This window comes from Amblyraja radiata, chromosome 8 (genome assembly GCF_010909765.2).
Source record: "Amblyraja radiata isolate CabotCenter1 chromosome 8, sAmbRad1.1.pri, whole genome shotgun sequence".
NCBI classification, from domain to species: domain Eukaryota; kingdom Metazoa; phylum Chordata; class Chondrichthyes; order Rajiformes; family Rajidae; genus Amblyraja; species Amblyraja radiata.
In genome coordinates this window covers 41,529,315-41,548,088 of record NC_045963.1, presented here as the reverse complement: position 1 = coordinate 41,548,088, position 18,774 = coordinate 41,529,315, and the positions used below count along the sequence as shown (strand labels likewise).

At 47.4% G+C, this 18,774-nt stretch overlaps 1 protein-coding gene across 1 annotated transcript in view; it reads right to left on the bottom strand.

Annotated features, from left to right (window-relative positions):
• Positions 1 to 690: 690 nt before the first annotated feature.
• Positions 691 to 18,774, bottom strand: part of LOC116976490 (interphotoreceptor matrix proteoglycan 1-like) — a 56,327-nt gene continuing 38,243 nt past the window's right edge. Inside the window, exons 14-19 of the mRNA XM_033026382.1 lie at positions 14,069 to 14,288; positions 11,019 to 11,229; positions 8,247 to 8,432; positions 7,912 to 8,077; positions 3,471 to 3,554; positions 691 to 1,111 (exon numbers count right to left, since the gene is read on the bottom strand). Of these exons, the coding sequence (XP_032882273.1) occupies positions 1,013 to 1,111; positions 3,471 to 3,554; positions 7,912 to 8,077; positions 8,247 to 8,432; positions 11,019 to 11,229; positions 14,069 to 14,288 (966 nt within the window). The 3' untranslated portion in view covers positions 691 to 1,012. The remainder of the gene's footprint in view (positions 1,112 to 3,470; positions 3,555 to 7,911; positions 8,078 to 8,246; positions 8,433 to 11,018; positions 11,230 to 14,068; positions 14,289 to 18,774) is intronic.

Here is an 18,774-nt window from a genome sequence, read left to right as displayed (position 1 = left end):
CTACAGACAGCAACCGTAGTCAGGATCGAACCCGGGTCTCTGCTACTGCAAGGCAGCAACTCTATTGCTGCACCACTCTGCCAGGTTAAGAGGGTAAAACAGATCAGCCATGATTGAATAGTGGAGCAGACTTGATGGGCTGAATGGCCTAATTCCGCTCATATGTTTTATGGTCTTAAAACATCATTTTTTATGTTTATAGCTCTGGCTACATTTCAGGTGCAATTTTTAATATTTTTTAAATTATGAAAAGTTGTTATTTTAACAGAAATTCAAGATGTGTAGAGAAACAACAGGCTGTTTGTGTAGGGAAATGCTGAGGCGTTTCATTCTTTGTTTGACGTCAGGCCACTTGGGGAAACATTAGGATTAATGGCTAAAGTATTAGGGGTAGGTTTTAAGAAGCAGCTTAAAGAAAGAGGTGGTGCAGCGGTAAAGTTGCTGCCTTACAGCACCAGATATCCAGGTTCGATCCTGACTATAGGTGCTTGTCTGTATAGAGTTTGTACATTCTCCCTGTGATCGCATGGGTTTTCTCCGGGTATTCCAGTTTCCTCCCACGCTCCAAAGATGAACAAGTTTGTAGGTTAATTGTGTTGGTATAATTGTAAATTGTCCCTAGTGCATGTAGGATAGTGTTAGTGTGCAGGGATCGCTGGCCGGCACGGACTTAGTGGGCCGAAGGGCCAGTTTCTGCGCTGTATCTCTAAAATAAACAAAAAAATGGAGAAGAATGTAGCACAACTTTTATACTTCCTAACTGGGTTCTTAACGACTAAACTACAAACACAGTGCTTCATTTAAAAAAAAACACTTAAACTGATGGATATACTTTTAACAACATTATTTAGATACCCCACCACTCTAGACCCCAGATTATATATTAAGAGATATATATACCATAGCACAGAGCTTCAATATTGTTACCAAAGCACGGACATGTGAGGGAATGAATTATTGTGCAAAGCCAATAGGCAAGATGTCCTGTTAAAGTTATTGGTAACCAAATTCTTCAGAAAGCTGTGACTTCAGTCGATGTCTCTGTATTCTGTTCTGCCGGGGGAAGAGAGGAGAGTGCACTATCCTCCTGTGCTTCTGGTAACACCCAAAGCTGCAAACAAATAGACGTAGAGTTGGGAGGTGGACACAAAGTGCTGGAGTACCAGCGGCTCAGGCAGCATCTCTAGAGAAAAAACATGGATGGGTACAAAGTGCTGGAGTACCAGCAGCTCAGGCAGCATATCCGGAGAAAAAACATGGATGGGTATAAAGTGCTGGAGTAACTCAGCGGCTCAGGCAGCATCTCTGGAGAAAAAACATGGGTGAAGAATGAAAGTAGAGGGGATGGAACTGGAGGTAAGAAAAGGCCAAAACAAAGCATGACCATGGAATGGTGGAGCCCAGAATGGCCCATTGTGGGCTGGGGATGAGGTGATAACGAAGGGATATAAGAATACGAACTGTGGAACTAGTAGGATGACATGGATGGGGGAAGGAGGGAATGCAAAGGTTACGTGAAATTCTAGAAATCAACGTTCATACCGCTGGGTTGTAAACTGCCCAAGCGAAATATGAAGGGGGTGTTCCTCTGATTTACGTGTGGTCTTAGGTGGTGCTGTCTAACTGTTTCCCCCCAACCTGCCCTGAAAGCTTTCTCCTTCATTATCAGCTCTTCCCCATCCCTTCATTGGGATAGTTTAATCACCTCCGGAAGACCCAGATCGCCCGTCGAGGATGTTGATGGGACCCGTGCCGCGAGAGCGAGGTGGGCTGTCGGAGAATGAGGAGGGTTGTCCAGGGACGAGGAGGGTTGGTGAGGAGCGAGGAGGATGTTGGTGAGACATTGGTGAGGCAGCATTTAGAATATTATGTTCAGTTCTGGGCACTAGGTTGTAGGAAAGATGTTGTATAGTTGGAAAGCATTAGTTCACATTAGGCAGGAAATGGTGTTGGGTAGACTGATGGGACTGAAGGCTGATAAATCCCCAGGGCCTGATGGTCTGCATCCCAGTGTACTTAAGGAAGTGGCTCTAGAAATCGTGGACAGATTGGTGATCATTTTCCAATGTTCTATAGATTCAGAATCAGTTCCTGTGGATTGGAGGGTAGCTAACGTTATCCCACTTTTTAAGAAAGGCGGGAGAGAGAAAACAGGGAATTATAGACCAGTTAGCCTGACATCGGTGGTGGGGAAGATGCTGGAGTCAATTATAAAAGATGAAATAGCGGCACATTTGGATAGCAGTAACAGGATTGGTCCGAGTCAGCATGGATTTACGAAGGGGAAATCATGCTTGACTAATCTTCAGGAATTCTTTGAGGATGTAACTAGGAAAATGGACAAGGGAGATCCAGTGGATGTAGTGTGCCTGGACTTTCAGAAAGCATTTGATAAGGTCCCACATAGGAGATTAGTGGGCAAAATTAGAGCACATGGTATTGGGGGTAGAGTGCTGACATGGATGGAAAATTGGTTGGCAGACAGGAAACAAAGAGTGGGGATAAACGGGTCCCTTTCAGAATAGCAGGCAGTGACTAGTGGGGTCCTGCAAGGCTCGGTGCTGGGACCGCAGCTATTTACAATATACATTAATGATTTAGATGAAGGGATTAAAAGTAACATTAGCAAATTTGCAGATGACAGAAAGCTTGGTGAAATGTGAGGAGGATGCAGGGTGACGAAGGATGAGAGGGATTCTTATTGAAACATATAAGATTATTAAGGGTTTTGACACGCTATAGGCAGGAAACAAGTTCCCGATGTTGGGGGAGTCCAGAACCAGGGGCCACAGCTTAGGAATAAGGGGTAAGCCATTTAGAATGGAGATGAGGAATAACTTTTTTACCCAGAGAGTTGTGAATCTGTGGAATTCTCTACTTCAGAAGGCAGTGGAGGCCAATTCTCTGGAGGCTTTCAAGCGAGAATTAGATAGAGCTCTTAAAAGATAGCGGAGTCAAGGGATATGGGGAGAAGGCAAGAACAGGTTACTGATTGTGGATGATCAGCCATGATCACAGTGAATGGCGGCGCTGGCTCGAAAGGCCGAATGGCCTACTCCTGCACCTATATTCTCTGTTGCCAGGACTCGAGGGTCTGAGCTATCGGGAGAGGTTGAGCAGGCTGGGACTCTATTCCCTGGAGTGCAGGAGGATGAGGGTTGATGTTCTAGAGATAAACAAAATCATGAGAGGAATAGATTGGGTAGATGCACAGAGTCTCTTGCCCAGAGTACGGGAATTGAGAATTATAGGGCATAGTTTTAAGGTGGGACTAGGTGGCCTTGTTTCGATACTGTATGACTCTATGACTAAAACATCAACTGTTCTCTCCGGAAGCTGCCTGACCTGTCGAGTGTTTCTAGTATTTTTGTTTTTTCTTTCAGTTTTCCTGCAGGTGCAGGCTTTTTGGCTTCATTCTTTGAATGTATGAAATGAGGTTGGTCCATGCACAAATATGTTTCACAACTGACCTGTGAGTGCTGTGGATTCTGCTCCCACTGCATGTGTTTGGCAGCTAGTTGGTGAGTCCTGGTCTTGGCCGAAACTCCGGTGACCTGTGGGAAATAAACCGGAAATGGTGGCTTTGGCAGCGTTGTGTTCAAGGACTGAGGTTGCTGGCCAACGGGAGGTGTTGGATGACAATGGTCCATTTTAACACTTTGCTGCCTCTACAATGTTTAGTTTAGTGTGGTTTGGAGATACAGCATGGAAACAGGCCCTTCAGCCAACCAGCGATCAACCAGTACACTAATTCTATCCTACGCAATAGGGACAATTTACAAAATCCAATTAACCTACAAACCTGCACGTCTTTGCAGTGCAGGAGGAAACCGGAGCACCTGGAGAAAACCCACGCGGTCACAGGGAGAATGTACAAACTTCGTATACACAGCACCCATGGTCAGGATTGAACCCGGGTCTCTGGTGCTGTAAGGCATCAACTCTGCCACTGTACCGCCTTCAATGTTAAAACCACAATTTACCAATAATCGTGAATTGGATTAAAATACGAACAACTAGCTGTTCCTTTCCCCTCCTTTGTACTACAATTCAAAGTAATAACTCCTCCCCACCACTATCCCTTCCCTTTGTCCCCTCCACATTTCCTACCATCTCCCACCACCCAGTCACCCTGTTCCATCCCCCCTCCCTCACTTGTTCGCTCAGGGCAGCGCCGTGGCACAGCGGTAGGGACCCAGGTTCGATCCTGACCATGTGTGCTGTTTGTACGAGTTTGTACGTTCTCCCTGTGACCACGTGGGTTTTCTCCAGGTGCTCCGGTTTCCTCGCACACTCAAAAGATATGCAGATTTGTAGGTTACTTGACTTCTGTAAATTTGTAAATTGTCCCTAGTGTGTAAGATAGTGCTAGTGTATGGGGTGATTGCTGAACGGCATGGATTCGGTGGGCCGAAGGTCCTGTTTCCACTCTGTAACCTAAAGTTTAAATCCCACCCTTGTCACTCATCTCCTTTCCCCGAATCTCATATTTCCCTTTCACCCTCCCTCTACTTCCCTCTCCCTCCCCTTCCACCCACATCCCTCATCCCAGCTCCTCTTCTCTCCTTATCTGCTACCCTTTTGTCTCCTTCTCACTTCCACTATTTGTCACTTACTCGACCCATCTGCCAATCCAACCCACCTCACCTGTATCCAACTATCACTTGCCATGCTTTGTCCCTCTACCACCTCTTCTCCAGCTTTCTCCCCTACTCCAATCAGAAAGGTCCAGACCCAATACATTGCCTGTCCATTTCCCTCCGCAGACACTGCCTGACCCGCTGAGTTCCTCCAGCACTTTGTGTTTTGCTCAAGATTCCAGCATCTGCAGTTCCTTGTGTCTCTCTAAAGCATACATTTCTCAGGATCTCAGAGTCAAACAGCTTGGAAACAGCCCCTTGGGTCAAATTTGCTCACGTCAACATCTACACTAATCCCACCTAATCTCCCTAAATTTATCCTATACGTGTACCTGACCAAATGTTTTAAAAAAGCTGCCAAAGTACCTGCCTCAACTACCTCCTCCGGCCGCTTGTTCCATACACCCACCACCCTCTGTAAAAAATGTGGCTCCTCAGGTTCCTATTAAGTATTTCCGCCCCTCACCTTAATCCTACGCCTGCGGAGCCTTGATTAATCCCGCAGCAGTCCTAGACTAACGAACAACTCGGTAGAAAAGACTCTCACTCCACCTTCAGAATCCGTCGCGGGTTCAGGAGTCCCTGAGGGTCAGTCCAGTCCAGTACTTACCTGATGGAGCAGACTGCTGCTGCTCTCCATACCACGAGACAGCCAACACAGGGGGGAGCTCAACAATGCACCCACGCATGCACGCTGCCACATGCCCCCCCCCCCCCCCCCCCCCGCCTGGCAGTCCCCCACGAAAACGTGGCACCTAGGCTGGGTGAGGCAGCTGGTCTCTACCTCATCTGGACTTCCGCAGCCGATCGGTGGGTCGAATGTGCCCCCTGCGGCCGGGTCTCTGGAACTCCGGCCCGGCCGGAGACGGCAAATCCGTTCCCATAGCCGACTTCCGAGGCCGACTTTGTGGGCCGGGATCTCAGCTCGTCGGCTGCCTAGACAGACCATTCTGGTATCATTGGACCCCTCTCAGAGGCCGTAACCTCTGTTGGTCTGGCAAAACGGATAATCCAGAAAGACTCTGGAAACATGCTAGGCAGAAAATTGGTGGTGGATTTGTATCCTGAAAATAAAGCGATGGAGTGGAGGGAGAAATTGTGCCCAGCCCTGCCGGCAGTTGCTCAAACCGGCTGGAGGCGTGAATGTAAGGCCAAAATTGATCATGTATGATGCATGATCAGGCCTAATACTCTCCCCAACATCTGCTCCACACCACCGTAATTTGGCATTGGAACGTCCCTCCAAATTGTCACCAGTCTTTTCAACCAAACGGAACAACATTTAGTGCAAGATACAACATTGAAGTGCGATAAAATCCAATTAGAGATAGTTCAGAGGTCTCCGATGAGGTAGATGGGTGGTCAGGACTGCTCTGTAGCTGGTGAATGGATGGTTCAGTTGCCTGATAGCAGCTGGGAAGAAACTAACTTTATTTTCAAACTCTATTTGTAAGTTTGTAAGAGTTTAGTGGAGTGTTTAACATTAACATTGGGCGTGTGATTCCTAAGATCTAGCTGCATTCCTTGTCTCCAGTGATGCTGCCTGTCCTGCTGACTTACTCCAGCATTTTGTGTCTATCTTTGACTATGTACACTCTCCCTGGCTGCAATGGTTCATCTGAGCCCCAGTCCGGTCACTGCAGGTTATTAATGGGAGGTATCACTCAAAATGACAAAGTGGGAGGTTACTCAGTTTCCCCTGGCACAGTCTTATGCCGCTGTCCCACTCAGGAAACCTAAACGGAAACCTCTGGAGACTTTGCGCCCCACCCAAGGTTTCCATGTGGTTCCCGGAGGATTTTGTCAGTCTCCCTACCTGCTTCCACTACCTGTAACCTCCGGCAACCACCTGCAACCTCCGGGAACCGCACGGAAACCTTAGGTGGGGCGCAAAGTCTCCAGAGGTTTCCGTTCAGGTTTCCTAAGTGGGACAGGGGCATAAGGGGCCAAGACTGTTAGTCGTGGAGCGTAGAAACAGGCCCTTCGGTCAAACTTGCCCACCCCATCTATACTAGTCCCACCTTCCTGCATTTGGCCCATATCCCTCTAAACCTGTCCTATTCCAAGGTTGGTTTTGTGATGGTCTGGCCTGCGTCCACAATTCTCTGCAATTTCTTGTGGTCTTGGATAGAGCTGTTCCCAACACAGAGATGGAGGAGAGGCCAGTTACCCTCAAACGTAGGGACCGATTTGGAAGGAGAACAAAAGAGCATGTAGGGGGCGCTGTTCTGGCAGCAGCCATGTCAGCAGTGCGTCAGTTTTTTCAACTTTTTTTTATTTTTTAGTATGTTTTAAAGTGTGTATTTAATGTTTCTTTGTGTGTCTTGTGTGGGGGGTGGTGTGGGGGGGGTAAGGGGGAAACCGCTTCTGTCGCCTCCTCCATGGAGAGGCGACTTTTTCCAGGTCGCCTCCCCCGTGGCCTAACATCAAGGATCGGCGCGGCCTTTCCCGGAGACGCGCCCGGGGCTTCAGCGGCGGGCGCAGCGTGGACTCTCGGCGTGGAGCGGGTGAGCCCTCGCTGGGGCTCGCTGGAGGGGAGCGCTCCGTTTCGCTGGCCCGGGGCTGCCGGCAGCCTGAAGTCGCAGCCTGAAGCCGCGGTCTGCAGAGCTCCAGCTGGTGCGGCGTCTACAGCCCGGCATCCCTCGTGGGGGACCCGGGGGAAGAAGAAGCCATCACTGCCGGCCCGCGGCCAACTTCTACCGCGGGGCCGGCATGGACTTACCATCACCCCTGGAGGGGAGCTTCGACCGCCGGCCCTGCAGTCTACGGTGCTTCTGGCTGCGGCGGAGACTTTAAATCTCGACCGCCGGCCTGCGGCCTACAACAATCTAAAGCCGCGGTCTCCGGTGAGGAAGAGCCGATCCTGGACTGACTCTGGACTCTGGTCCTGTCCACGGGGAGGAAATGGAGGAGGACTGGCCAAATTTTGTGCCTTCCACCACAGTGATGAATGCTGTGGTGGATGTTTGTGTTACAGTTTTATTGTGTGTTCTTTATTATTGTATCGCTGCTGACAACCCAAAATTCCACCAGCCTGGCTGTGTGGTCATTAAAATACAATACAATACAATGCAGGACCAAGATCTTCTCACCTCAAATCTCGACAGCCATTTTAACAGTAATCAAAAATAACTTCAGTCGATTAAAAATAGAAAATAGAAAAACAAAAATGAAAAATGACCGACAACACCAGAAATAAAGTTGAGAGTTCTGGATAAAGAAAAAAAGAAAAAAAGATGCATGTTTTTCAAAAAAAATCTGTTGTAGTTACCTCTTGGCCAAATGCCTGTGGGTTTCTGTGTGGAGAGGATGTGGTCGAGTTGTTGCCGTGTGGTTGTCTGTGGAGATCTTGTGGGTAGTAGTCAGAGACACTCAATGACTCATCCCCCTCAAAGCCTGAGTTAAAACTGGCCTGACCCTCCACTTCACCACCGTGTCTAAGTCACAGAACAAGATCACAAATACCTCGAACATTATCGGAGCAAAAGAAAAACTCAGATAGGAAGAAAAATTGTTTCAAAAACAAACACGTGCACAAGAAGCAAGGGAAAAAAAAGCCTTTGAAAGAAATTTGTTGGAAAAGGTTAAAAATGAAAGGGGGCTTACAGAGAACGACGGTTCTTGTTTTTCACCAGTTGGTGGAATAGCCTGGGCAAGAGGAGAGTGAGAACGGAAGCAAGGAGCAGCGCTCCAAAAACACACAGGACCATGGTAACTGTAGTCAGTGGCGGCTCGGACACGAGCTCAGCACAGCGTCTGCCTCGATATAACCAGTCAGACCCTAGGTGACATCTGGAATTTAAAGCATACAGGTTATCTGTGCAAGTCCCGCTGAAACAAGACGATGCTCGGGGGTATGGGGGGGGTGGGGGGGGGGGGGAAGAGAGTCCTATCGCAGGTACAAAAGAGGCCTGGGATCTTTAGCTTCTCTTGCTGTGTCTGGGGAGTGTGCTTGCAATCTAGCCCTGGTATTATTAGTGGTTTATTAGTGGTGTAACGAGTTACGGTGAAAATCTTTGTTTTCATAAGTTATAGGAGAAGAATTATGCCATCATGTCTACTCTGCCATTCAACCAAGGCTAATCTATCTTTCCCTCTCAACCCCATTCTCCTACCTTCTCCTCATAACCCCTGATACTCTTGCTAATTAAAAATCTGGTAAATCTGCGCCTTCAAAATATCCTGGTCTCCACGGCTTACTGTGGCAATGAATTTCACATGTTCACCACCCTCTGACGATAGAAATTCCTTCTCATCTCCTTTCTAAAGGTACGTCCTTTTATTCTAAGGTTATGGCCTCTAGTCCGAGGCTCTCCCACTAGAGGAACCATCCTCTCCACATTCACTCTATCCAGGCCTTTCACTCATCAGTATGTTTCAATGAGGTCACCCTTCATCCTTCTAAACGCCATTGAGTACAGGCCCAGTGGCTTCAAATGCTCATCATATGTTAACCCAATCATTCCTGGGATCACTCTCGTAAACCTCCTCTGGACCCTCTCCAACGCCAGCACATCCTTTCTCAGATATGGGGCCCAAAACTGCTCACAATACCCCAAATGGAGTTGTGCGTGCTATCCAGTCAAATCATACTGTACATGAGTACAGTCAAGTCACAGAACAAGATCACAAATACCTCGAACATTATCGGAGCAAAAGAAAAACTCAGAGAGGAAGAAAAATTGTTTCAAAAACAACACACACACACACACACACACAAGTACAAAAAGGAAGCGCAAGAGAAAAATACCAGAGTACAGAATATAGTGCTATATAAAGTAATACAGCTTTACAGTTATAGAGAAAGTGCAGATTTGTTTTACGTGCAATGTCCACAATAAGGTTGGTCAGAAGATCGGGACTATAGATCTAGCAGATGAGAGGACCCCATCCATCACACAGTCAAAGGGAATCTATATACGAATTCAACATTTAAGAAGGAGTGTCGCCACCTATTTTGAACATCAGTTTGCCTCAAATAATTTGGTATCTTCTATACTCCCTCCTCCGGCAGCTCGTTCCATTTGCCCACCACCCTCTGTGAATCATGAAAGAGCAAATCTCAGGATGCTTGAACAGCAAAGTCTAATTGCCAGAGTTATGGAAAGTGATTTAACTTACTTTAGGTAAATCTTTTGTTGAATGTAAAGAAACAGTGCAAAGACATTGTGCCCATTGTGAAACTTTACGAGAATGATCCCGGAGACGGTTGGGTTGACGTAAGATGAGCATCTGACGGCACTGGGCCTGTAGTTGCTGGAGTTTAGAAAGTTGAGGGGGGACTTCATTCAAACTTACTGAATAGTTTAGTTTAGTTTAGTGAAAGGCCTGGACAGAGTGGATGTGGAGAGGATGTTTTCATAAGTGGGAGAATCTAAGGCCAGAGACCACAACCTCAGAATAAAAGGATGTACCTTTAGAATGGAGATGAGGAAGAATTTCTTTAGCCAGAGGGTAGTAAATCTGTGGAATTCATTAGCAAGTCATCGGGTATGTTTAACGTTGTTTAAAACAGATTCTTGCTTAGTAAAGGCGTCAATAATTATGGGAAGAAGGTAGGAGGATGGGGTTGTGAGGGAAAAATAGATCAGCCATGATTGAATGGTGGAGTAGACTTGATGGGCAAATGGTCCACCACTGCTCCTATGACATAACATGATAATCAGTTCATTAGATGCCTGGATTAGGGGATATTAGCTGCAGAGAGAAGTTCAACAGACTTGGAATGTTTTCTCTGGAATGCCGGAGGTTGTGGGGAGACCTGTTAGAATAAAATTATGAGAAGCATAGATAGGGAAGACAGTCAGAACCTTTTTCCCAGGATGGAAAAATCAAATACTAGAAGGCACAGCTTTAAGGAGAAGGCAGGAGAATTGGGTAGAGAGGGAAAGGATAGATCAGCCATGATTGAATTTGAGAGTTGACTCAATGGGATGAATAGCCTAATTCTGCTCCTATGACATGACCTTATGAACTGATAGTTAGTTTTAGTTTCGTTTAATTCAGAGAAAGGCCGTGTCCCAGCCGACCAATGATCCCTGCACACTAATACTATCTTACACATTAGGGACAATTTACCGTTTTACCGAAGCCAATTAACCTATAAATCTGTACGTCTTTGGAGTGTGGGAGGAAACTGGAAGACCCAGGGAAAAACCACACAGGTCACAGGGAGAACGTAAAAACTGCGTAGAGACAGCACCCATAGTCAGGATCGAACCCGTGTATTTGGCGCTGTAAGGCAGCAACTCTACTGATGTGTCACTGTGCCACCTCCCTAGATACCTCTAGGATTGGATACCGTTCTGTACCCAGAACAGGTCCTGACACACATAAGTTTCACCCGCAGTCCCCCCCCCCCCCCAATTAGTCACGTACCTGCAAATGGCCCCCTTCACCGGATCCATCTCACACCTGCCATTGTTGAGGCAGTAGTTTGGTCTGAGGCTACAGACACTCTGACAGGGCAGTCCGTCCACACTGACATAACCGGGGTAGCACACACACTGGGCTTCCTTCGTTTGCTTATTGACTCGACACTCCGAATGTTCATCACATGCCTGGAACTTGCACGTGTTGGCTTGGTCAGCTGAAACAAGATTCAGGATTAGTCCAGAGACACAAGGAACTGCAGGCACTGGTTTACAAAAAGTAAGACACAAAGTGCTGGAGTAACTCAGCAGGACAGGCAGCATCTCTGGAGAACAAGGATAGGTGACGTTTTGGGTCTGGACCCTTTGCTTCAGGTTGAAGAAGGGTCCTGACCCTCCTCAGTGCCACCAGTCTGGGCAGCACAGTGGTGCAGCTGGTAGAGCCGCTGCCTCATAGCACCAGACACCCGGGTTCAATCTTGACCTCGGTCGCTGTCTCTGTGATGGAGTTTGCATGATCTCCCTGTGACCACGTGAGTTTCCTCTGGGTGCCCCGGTTTCCTCCCACAATACAAAGATGCACAGGTTTGTAGGTTAATTGGCTTTGGTAAAAATTGTAAATTGTCCCTAGTGTGTAGGATTGTGCTAGAGTACGGGGTGACCGCTGGTCGGCTCGGACTCGGTGGATCGAAGGGCCTGTTTCAACACTGTATCTCTAAATTAAACCTGAAGTAACTGATGTGTAAGAGAGCGAGTTCAATTTTAAATTTTGAATCAGTTGGACAAATCTCGAGAAAAGTGCTGGAGTAACTCAAAGGGTCAGGCAGCATCTGTGGGAGGGAATGGAGCACCCGGGAAAAACCCACGCGGTCACAGGGAGACGTAAAACTCCACGCTCTCCAAGGGTCCTTAATAATGTTCCAAACAACTTAGAATTGCCAACTTCATTGGGCAAGCCCTTGGAAGTGCTTTATCCTGAGATCTCTCCTCCAATATTGTGTGCAGTTTTGGTCCCCTAATTTGAGGAAGGACATTCTTGCTATTGAGGGAGTGCAGCGTAGGTTCTCCAGGTTAATTCCCGGGATGGCAGGACTGACATATGATGAATGAATGGATTGACTGGGCTTATATTCACTGGAGTTTAGAAGGATGAGAGGATATCTTATTGAAACATATAAGATTATTAAGGGTTTGGACACACTAGAGGCAGGAAACATGTTCCTGATGTTGGAGGAGTCCAGAACCAGGGGTCACAGTTTAAGAATAAGGGATAAGCCATTTAGAACGGAAACGAGGAAACACCTTTTCTCACAGAGAGTTATGTGTCTGTGGAATGCTCTGCCTCAGAGGGCGGTGGAGGCCGGTTCTCTGGATACTTTCAAGAGAGAGCTCGATAGGGCTCTTAAAGATAACGGAGTCAGAGGATATGGGGAGAAGGCAGGAACGGGGTACTGATTGGGGATGATCTGCCATGATCACATTGAATGGCGGTGCTGGCTCGAAGGGCCGAATGGCCTACTCCTGCACCTATTGTCTATTGTCTATAACCCCATTGATCACCACACACAGAACACACAACAGTACAACACAGAAATGGGCCCTTCAGCCTACAATGTTTGTACCGAACATGATGTCAAGTTAAACTGATCTCATCCACCTGTACATGAACCATATCCCTCTATACCCTGCACTTCCATGTGCCTACCTGAAAGTCGCTTAAATGCTACTATCATATCTGCCTCCACCACCACCCCTGGCAGTGCGTTCCAGGCCCCCACCACTCTCGGTGTAAAAAAAAACTTGCCCCACACAACTCCATTAAATTTCCCCCCTCTCACCCTCTAGCTATGCCCTCAGTGATGGACAATTTAGATATCCATAGTCATAGAGCATGGAAGCCGGCCCTTTGCCCAAGTTGCCCATGCCGACCAAGATGCCCCATCTACACAAGTACCATCTGCCTGCATTTGGCCCATATCCCTCTAAGGCTATCCTATCTATGTATCTGTCTAAATGTTTCTTAAACGTTTCCACCCTGGGAAAAAGGTCCTGACTGTCTACCCTTTTTATGCCTCTCATGATTTTATATATGTCTATCGTCACCCCTCAACCTCTGATGTTCCAGAGGAAACAATCCAAGTTTATCCAACCTCTCCCTGTAGCTGAATCCCACCAATCCAGGCATCAATCTGGTAAACCTCCTCTGCACCCTCTCCAAAACCACCCCGTCTTTCCTGTAATGGGCGAGCAGAATTGCACGTTATACTCCGGATGCAGCCTAAACAAAGTCCTACAGAGCTGCACATGTCTACATTTGTTGCATAACACTTACCCAAGCCAATTAGAAAGTAAATGGGGGCATCATTACACGAATGGATGATCAACTGCAGTATTTATACCCATTTTAGTGCAACTTATTTAATGCGCCAGTGATTTTCCCTCTGGATTGTTCTAGAGATTAATCTTAATTTTACTTGGGTTCTATATCAGTTTTGTAGAGTTCGCATGACAAAGCCAGGACACCCGCTTTTGTTCTGGTTTCTTCCATGCTCCAGTTCTGCCTGCGTTGGAAACGTGTGGAAAGCAAAAACCTCCCTTTCATTTTGAGATTTAATTACAGCCTCAGATGAGCCCGAGTTCACGCCTGAGTGACCTCCTTTAAAAGTTTCTCCAAAACTATTTTTGATACGGTCGCTGATTTTCTTTGACACCCACCATTAAACTAATTGTTATTTTAATTCCGATTAACTCTGAAAGCTGGAAGTGAAAGAAGATCAGGACCAGTCAGGGCCAGCCACAGATGGCCTCTGGCAGGGTGTTGTCTGGTGGGCCACTGTGGGCTGGGGAAGGTGCGATCTCAAGAGAAACAATGTGGGGATCTGTGGAACTGGTTAAACGGTTCGGGTGATAGGTGGAAACAAAAGATACAGAGTGCTGGAGTAACTCAGTGGGTCAGGCATCATCTCTGCAGAACATGGAGAGGTGACGTTTCAGGATGGGACCATTCTATACACAAATCGACAAGACTCCAAGTGGGGAGCACCCCATGTTAGTTACCTGGCTCCACATCGAGGGAATATTGGTCAATTTCCAGGTTATTTCTCTCAGCCGCCACATTACAGAAGTCCTCTAAGACAAAGTAGACCGCCTGCGTGACATTGTAGGGCACGGACTTGGCAAACTTCATTTTGCTGTTCACAATCACACTACCATTGCGGAAGTTCAGAATCTCCAGCTGTCTAAATCCCGTCAGGTTGGTCTGCAGGTACGGAAGCAACTGCAAATAGAACAGAGACTCATTATACTCAAATAACTCTCCTCATGTTTACTTGTCTGTATTAGGGGAGAAGTCGATCTCAGCTTTGGCACCATGACAGGTAGTGTCTCTCTGAGTTGGAGACGGGGTTCAAGCAGATATGATAATCTTGCTGCACTATATGTGACAAACACTTAAAATAGAGTCATAGTCGTACAGTGTAGAAACAGGCCCTTCGACCCAACTTGCCTACACTGACCAACAAGCCCCATCTACACTAGTCCCACCTGCCTGTATTTGTCCTATATCCATCTAAACCTGTCCTTTCCATGTACCTGTTTAAATGTTTTTAAAACGTTTTGATAGTACCTGCATCAACTACCTCCTACGGCAGCTCGTTCCATATACTCATCACCCTCTGTGTAAAAATGTTGCCCCTCAGGTTCCTGTTAAATCTTTCCCCCCTCACCTTATGCTTATGTCCTCTCTAGTTCTTGATTCCCTTACCTTAGGTAAAAGACCCAATGCATTTCCTACCCGTGTACCTGTCCAATTATCTTTTAAATGTTATTACAGTACCTGCCTCAACAACCACCTCTGGTAGCTCGTTCCATACACCCACCACCGTCTGTATGGAAAAGATGCCGCTCGGATTCCTATTAAATCTAGGCCTTCTCACCTAAAAACCTCGCCCTCTGGTTCTTGATTCCTCTATTCTGGGTAAAAGACTGTGCATCTACCTGATCTATTCCCCTCATGATTCTCTCCATCTCTACAAGATCACCCGATATCCTCCTGAGCTCCAAGGAATAGTGTCCGAGACTGCTCAACCTGTCCCTAGAGCTCAGGCCCTCGAATCCTGCCAGCATTTGGTCCATATCCCTCCAAACCTGTCCTATCCATGTACCTGTTTAACTGCTTCTTAAATGTTGGGTTTGTCCCAGCTCCAACTACCTTCTATAGCAGCTTGTTCCATACATTCACCACCCTTTGTGTGAAAAAGTTACCCCTCAGATTCCTATTAAATCTTTTCCCCATTCACCATAAACCTATGTTCTCTGATCCTCGATTCACCTGCTCTGGGCAAGAGACTCTATGCATCTACCCAATCTATTCCTCTCATGGTCTTGTACACCTCTATAAGATCACCCCTCATCTCCTACGCTCCAAGGAATAGAGTCCCAGCCTATTCAACATTTGCCTATAGCTCAGACACTCTAGAATTTGATTTTTCCATCGTTGGATTGATGCCATTACTAATCAAGAACCTATCAATCTCTGCTTTAATAATATCCATTGACCTGGGTTGCACAGCCGTCTGTGACAATGAATTCCACAGATTTACCTCCCTCTGGCTAAAGAAATTCCTCCTTAGCTCCATGCTAAAGGATTGTCCATTTATTCTGAGGCTGTGCCCTCTGGTCCTAGACTCCCCCACTACTGGAAACATCCTCTCCACATCCACTCTATCCAAGCCTTTCATTAGTTGTGAGTCAACAGTCAAGAGGGTTTTATTGTTCCTAAAATGCAACAATGAAATTCTTACTTGCAGCAGCACAACAGATATGTAAACATAGTACTCTGTGTAAATGAACAGCGAAAAAAAGTTCAATATGTATCTTAAAAAAAAGACAAATAAATAAATAAACAATAAATGTTTAAGATGGAACTGCAGATGCTGGAAAATTGAAGGTAGACAAAAATGCTGGAGAAACTTAGTGGGTGAGGCAGCATCTATGGAGTGAAGGAAATAGGCGATGTTTTGGGTCGAGACCCTTCTTCAGACAATAAACAATAAAAGTGGGTTTTGTTGCCTTCCGAACCTACATTTCTCCCTTTAATCTCCAGGCTTTAATTCATGAATACTCCTTGATGGACAATTAATGCTTAGGCTAGCCGCCCAAAACTTGCACATATTATTTCAAAATTATCTTTCCAGACAACCAGATTAGGCAGATTAAAACAATCTAATTAATAATCAAATCCCCTTTGGATCTGATCTGTGTTGACAGTTTTCTTATAATGATTATTTTATATTCAAATACAGCAGCAGTTTGCACATTTTTTAAAACATATGCTGTAGCGGGGACTCACAGGAGTCCAGCCAAGGATTAGTCGGAAACACAAAGTTGTGTGATCGAATGTACTTATTACTATTTCAGTGCTGCTCCCTACTCCAACAACATGCATGGGCGTTACCCGACCTTAAATACCCAAGGCCAGACCCTGTGACCCTACACCTCCCTCTCCGAGACGCTCATCCCCTCCCTCCTGAGCCGAGGGTTCGCCCATGGCTAGCCACCAGGTGCCGCCACACGACCTCACCAGAACCGGAGGCGCCGAAACGGACGGGACGCCAGACGAGGCGGCCTGACTGCGTAAACACGTCTACCCGAACAGAGTCCTTGACCCGCCCAGAAGAACATACAGGAACCCGTGACAGCGGGCGCCCGCGACAAGGATGCTGGGCCCATTTTGGACCTGAGCGAGCCGGTTCGAGTGTCCGCTCCGGAGGGAGGCAAAACACTAACCTCCGCTCCAGTGTCCACCAGGAACCTACGCCCCGAGTGCTGGTCCCAGACATACAAATGATGAATGTTGCCAACCACCGCGGTGACTACCGGCAGCCGGCTCCGGAGTTTCCCGGGAACGCACATGGCTGGCGGCATTGGCGGGCCGCTGCCCTCGGAGTAGCTGGTAAGGGCATCACATATTTTTCCCTGGCTCCTGTGCAACTTGCCTGGTCTGCGGCTCCATGGAGCTTCTTGTGGGCATGGTTCTGGGCCACTGTGCCTTACAGGGTGCTGTATCGATCCGGTCCAGGGCTTCCAGCACACCCACCTCCTGCCAGCCACAGCTCGTCAGTGCACGCCGCTAGCCACAGCAGATCTGCGAAGCTCTCCCCTGAGAGCTGCTGGCGGATGTCGTGCGGCAATTGCTGCAAGTAGGTGTACTCGAAGAATAGGCAGGGCCGGTCTTCGCCCATGAGCACGAGCATCTTGCTCATGAGGGTGGAGGGCTTCCGGTCGCCGAGCCCGTCCATGTTGAGAACCCGCGCCGCTCACTCCATGCGGCTTGGCCCGAAGATCCAGAGGCCTGCATACTTCCCCACCACCGGCGGATTATCCAGGCACGGCACGACCCAACCGGCCGTTTCCTGGTTGAGAGCGCTTACCACGTAATCGTAACGGGTCTTGTCGACCATTACGCCGCGGACGAGGAACTGCGAACTGACCTAACGGAACCATACCCCCGGCTGCGAGGTCCAAAAGGTAGGCAGCTTCTGGGTGACCGCGTGGAATTCGGCATCATAGGCAGCAGCGGCGGGTTGAACGAGGTGCATTTTTTTGGAAATGTTTCCAGGATTACACTCCTGATCGTCGGGGTCACCAGAGTAGCGGGGACTCACAGGAGTCCAGCCAACAATTAGTCGGAAACACAAAGTTGTGTGATCGAACGTATTTATTACTATTTCAGTGCTGCTCCCTACTCCAACAACATGCCCGTGACCCTACGCCTCCCACTCCAAGACGCTCAACTCCTCCCTTCTGAGCTGAGGGTTCGCTATGCCTATGGCTAGCCACCAGGTGCCGCCACAATGCTTCAGTAAATATTATTTTCTAGACAATTCACCTTTGAAAATCCCTCCGGCTTTGTAAAGATTTTGAATCAAAAGCTGGTTTCTCAAGCACATTTATGTTCATAGGCCATAGGAGCAGAATTAGGCCATTCGGCCCATTGAGTCTACTCCTCCATTCAGTCATGGCTGATCTATCTTTCCCTCCAACCCATTCTCCTGCTTTCTCCCTATAACCTTTGACACACTTACTAATCAAGAATCTGTCAATCTCAGCCTTAAAAATGTCCATTGACGGCCTCCATAGCTACCTTTGGCAATTAATTCCACAGATTCACCGCCCTCTGACAGAAGAAATTCCTCCTCATTTAAGGTATGTCCTTAAATTTGGTTGGAGACGCAAAGAATTGCAGCTGCTGGTTTACAAAAGAAAAAACACAAAGTGCTGGAGTAACTCAGTGGGTCAGGCAGCATCTGCGGACATGGTGGATAGATAACGTTACAGATCAGGACCCTTCTTCAGACAATTCTGTTGGTGATGTTCCAATGCCTCATTGTGTCAGAGGATTGATCCTGACCTCGGATACTGTCTGTGTGGAGTTTGTACTTTCTATCTGTAACCTCGTGGGTTTCCTCCGGGTGCTCCGGTTTCCACAGAGAGTGCCGTTGCCACCATGGATATCACACTCCATCACAGGGATACTGATACCACTGTGCTGAGTCTGGTTAAGCTTACATTTAATAAAAATGGTGGGACACCTAAACATGAGGAGGAATAATTTTAACTTCTGATATTGGGTGGGATGGGTGAATGTTCTCATTGTCCCAGCCATTTATTTTCCATTTGCCTGTCAGCCAATGCAGAAGGATCCCAACCAGAACGTCACCCATCCACGTTCTCCAGAGATGCTGCCTGACCTGCTGAGTTAC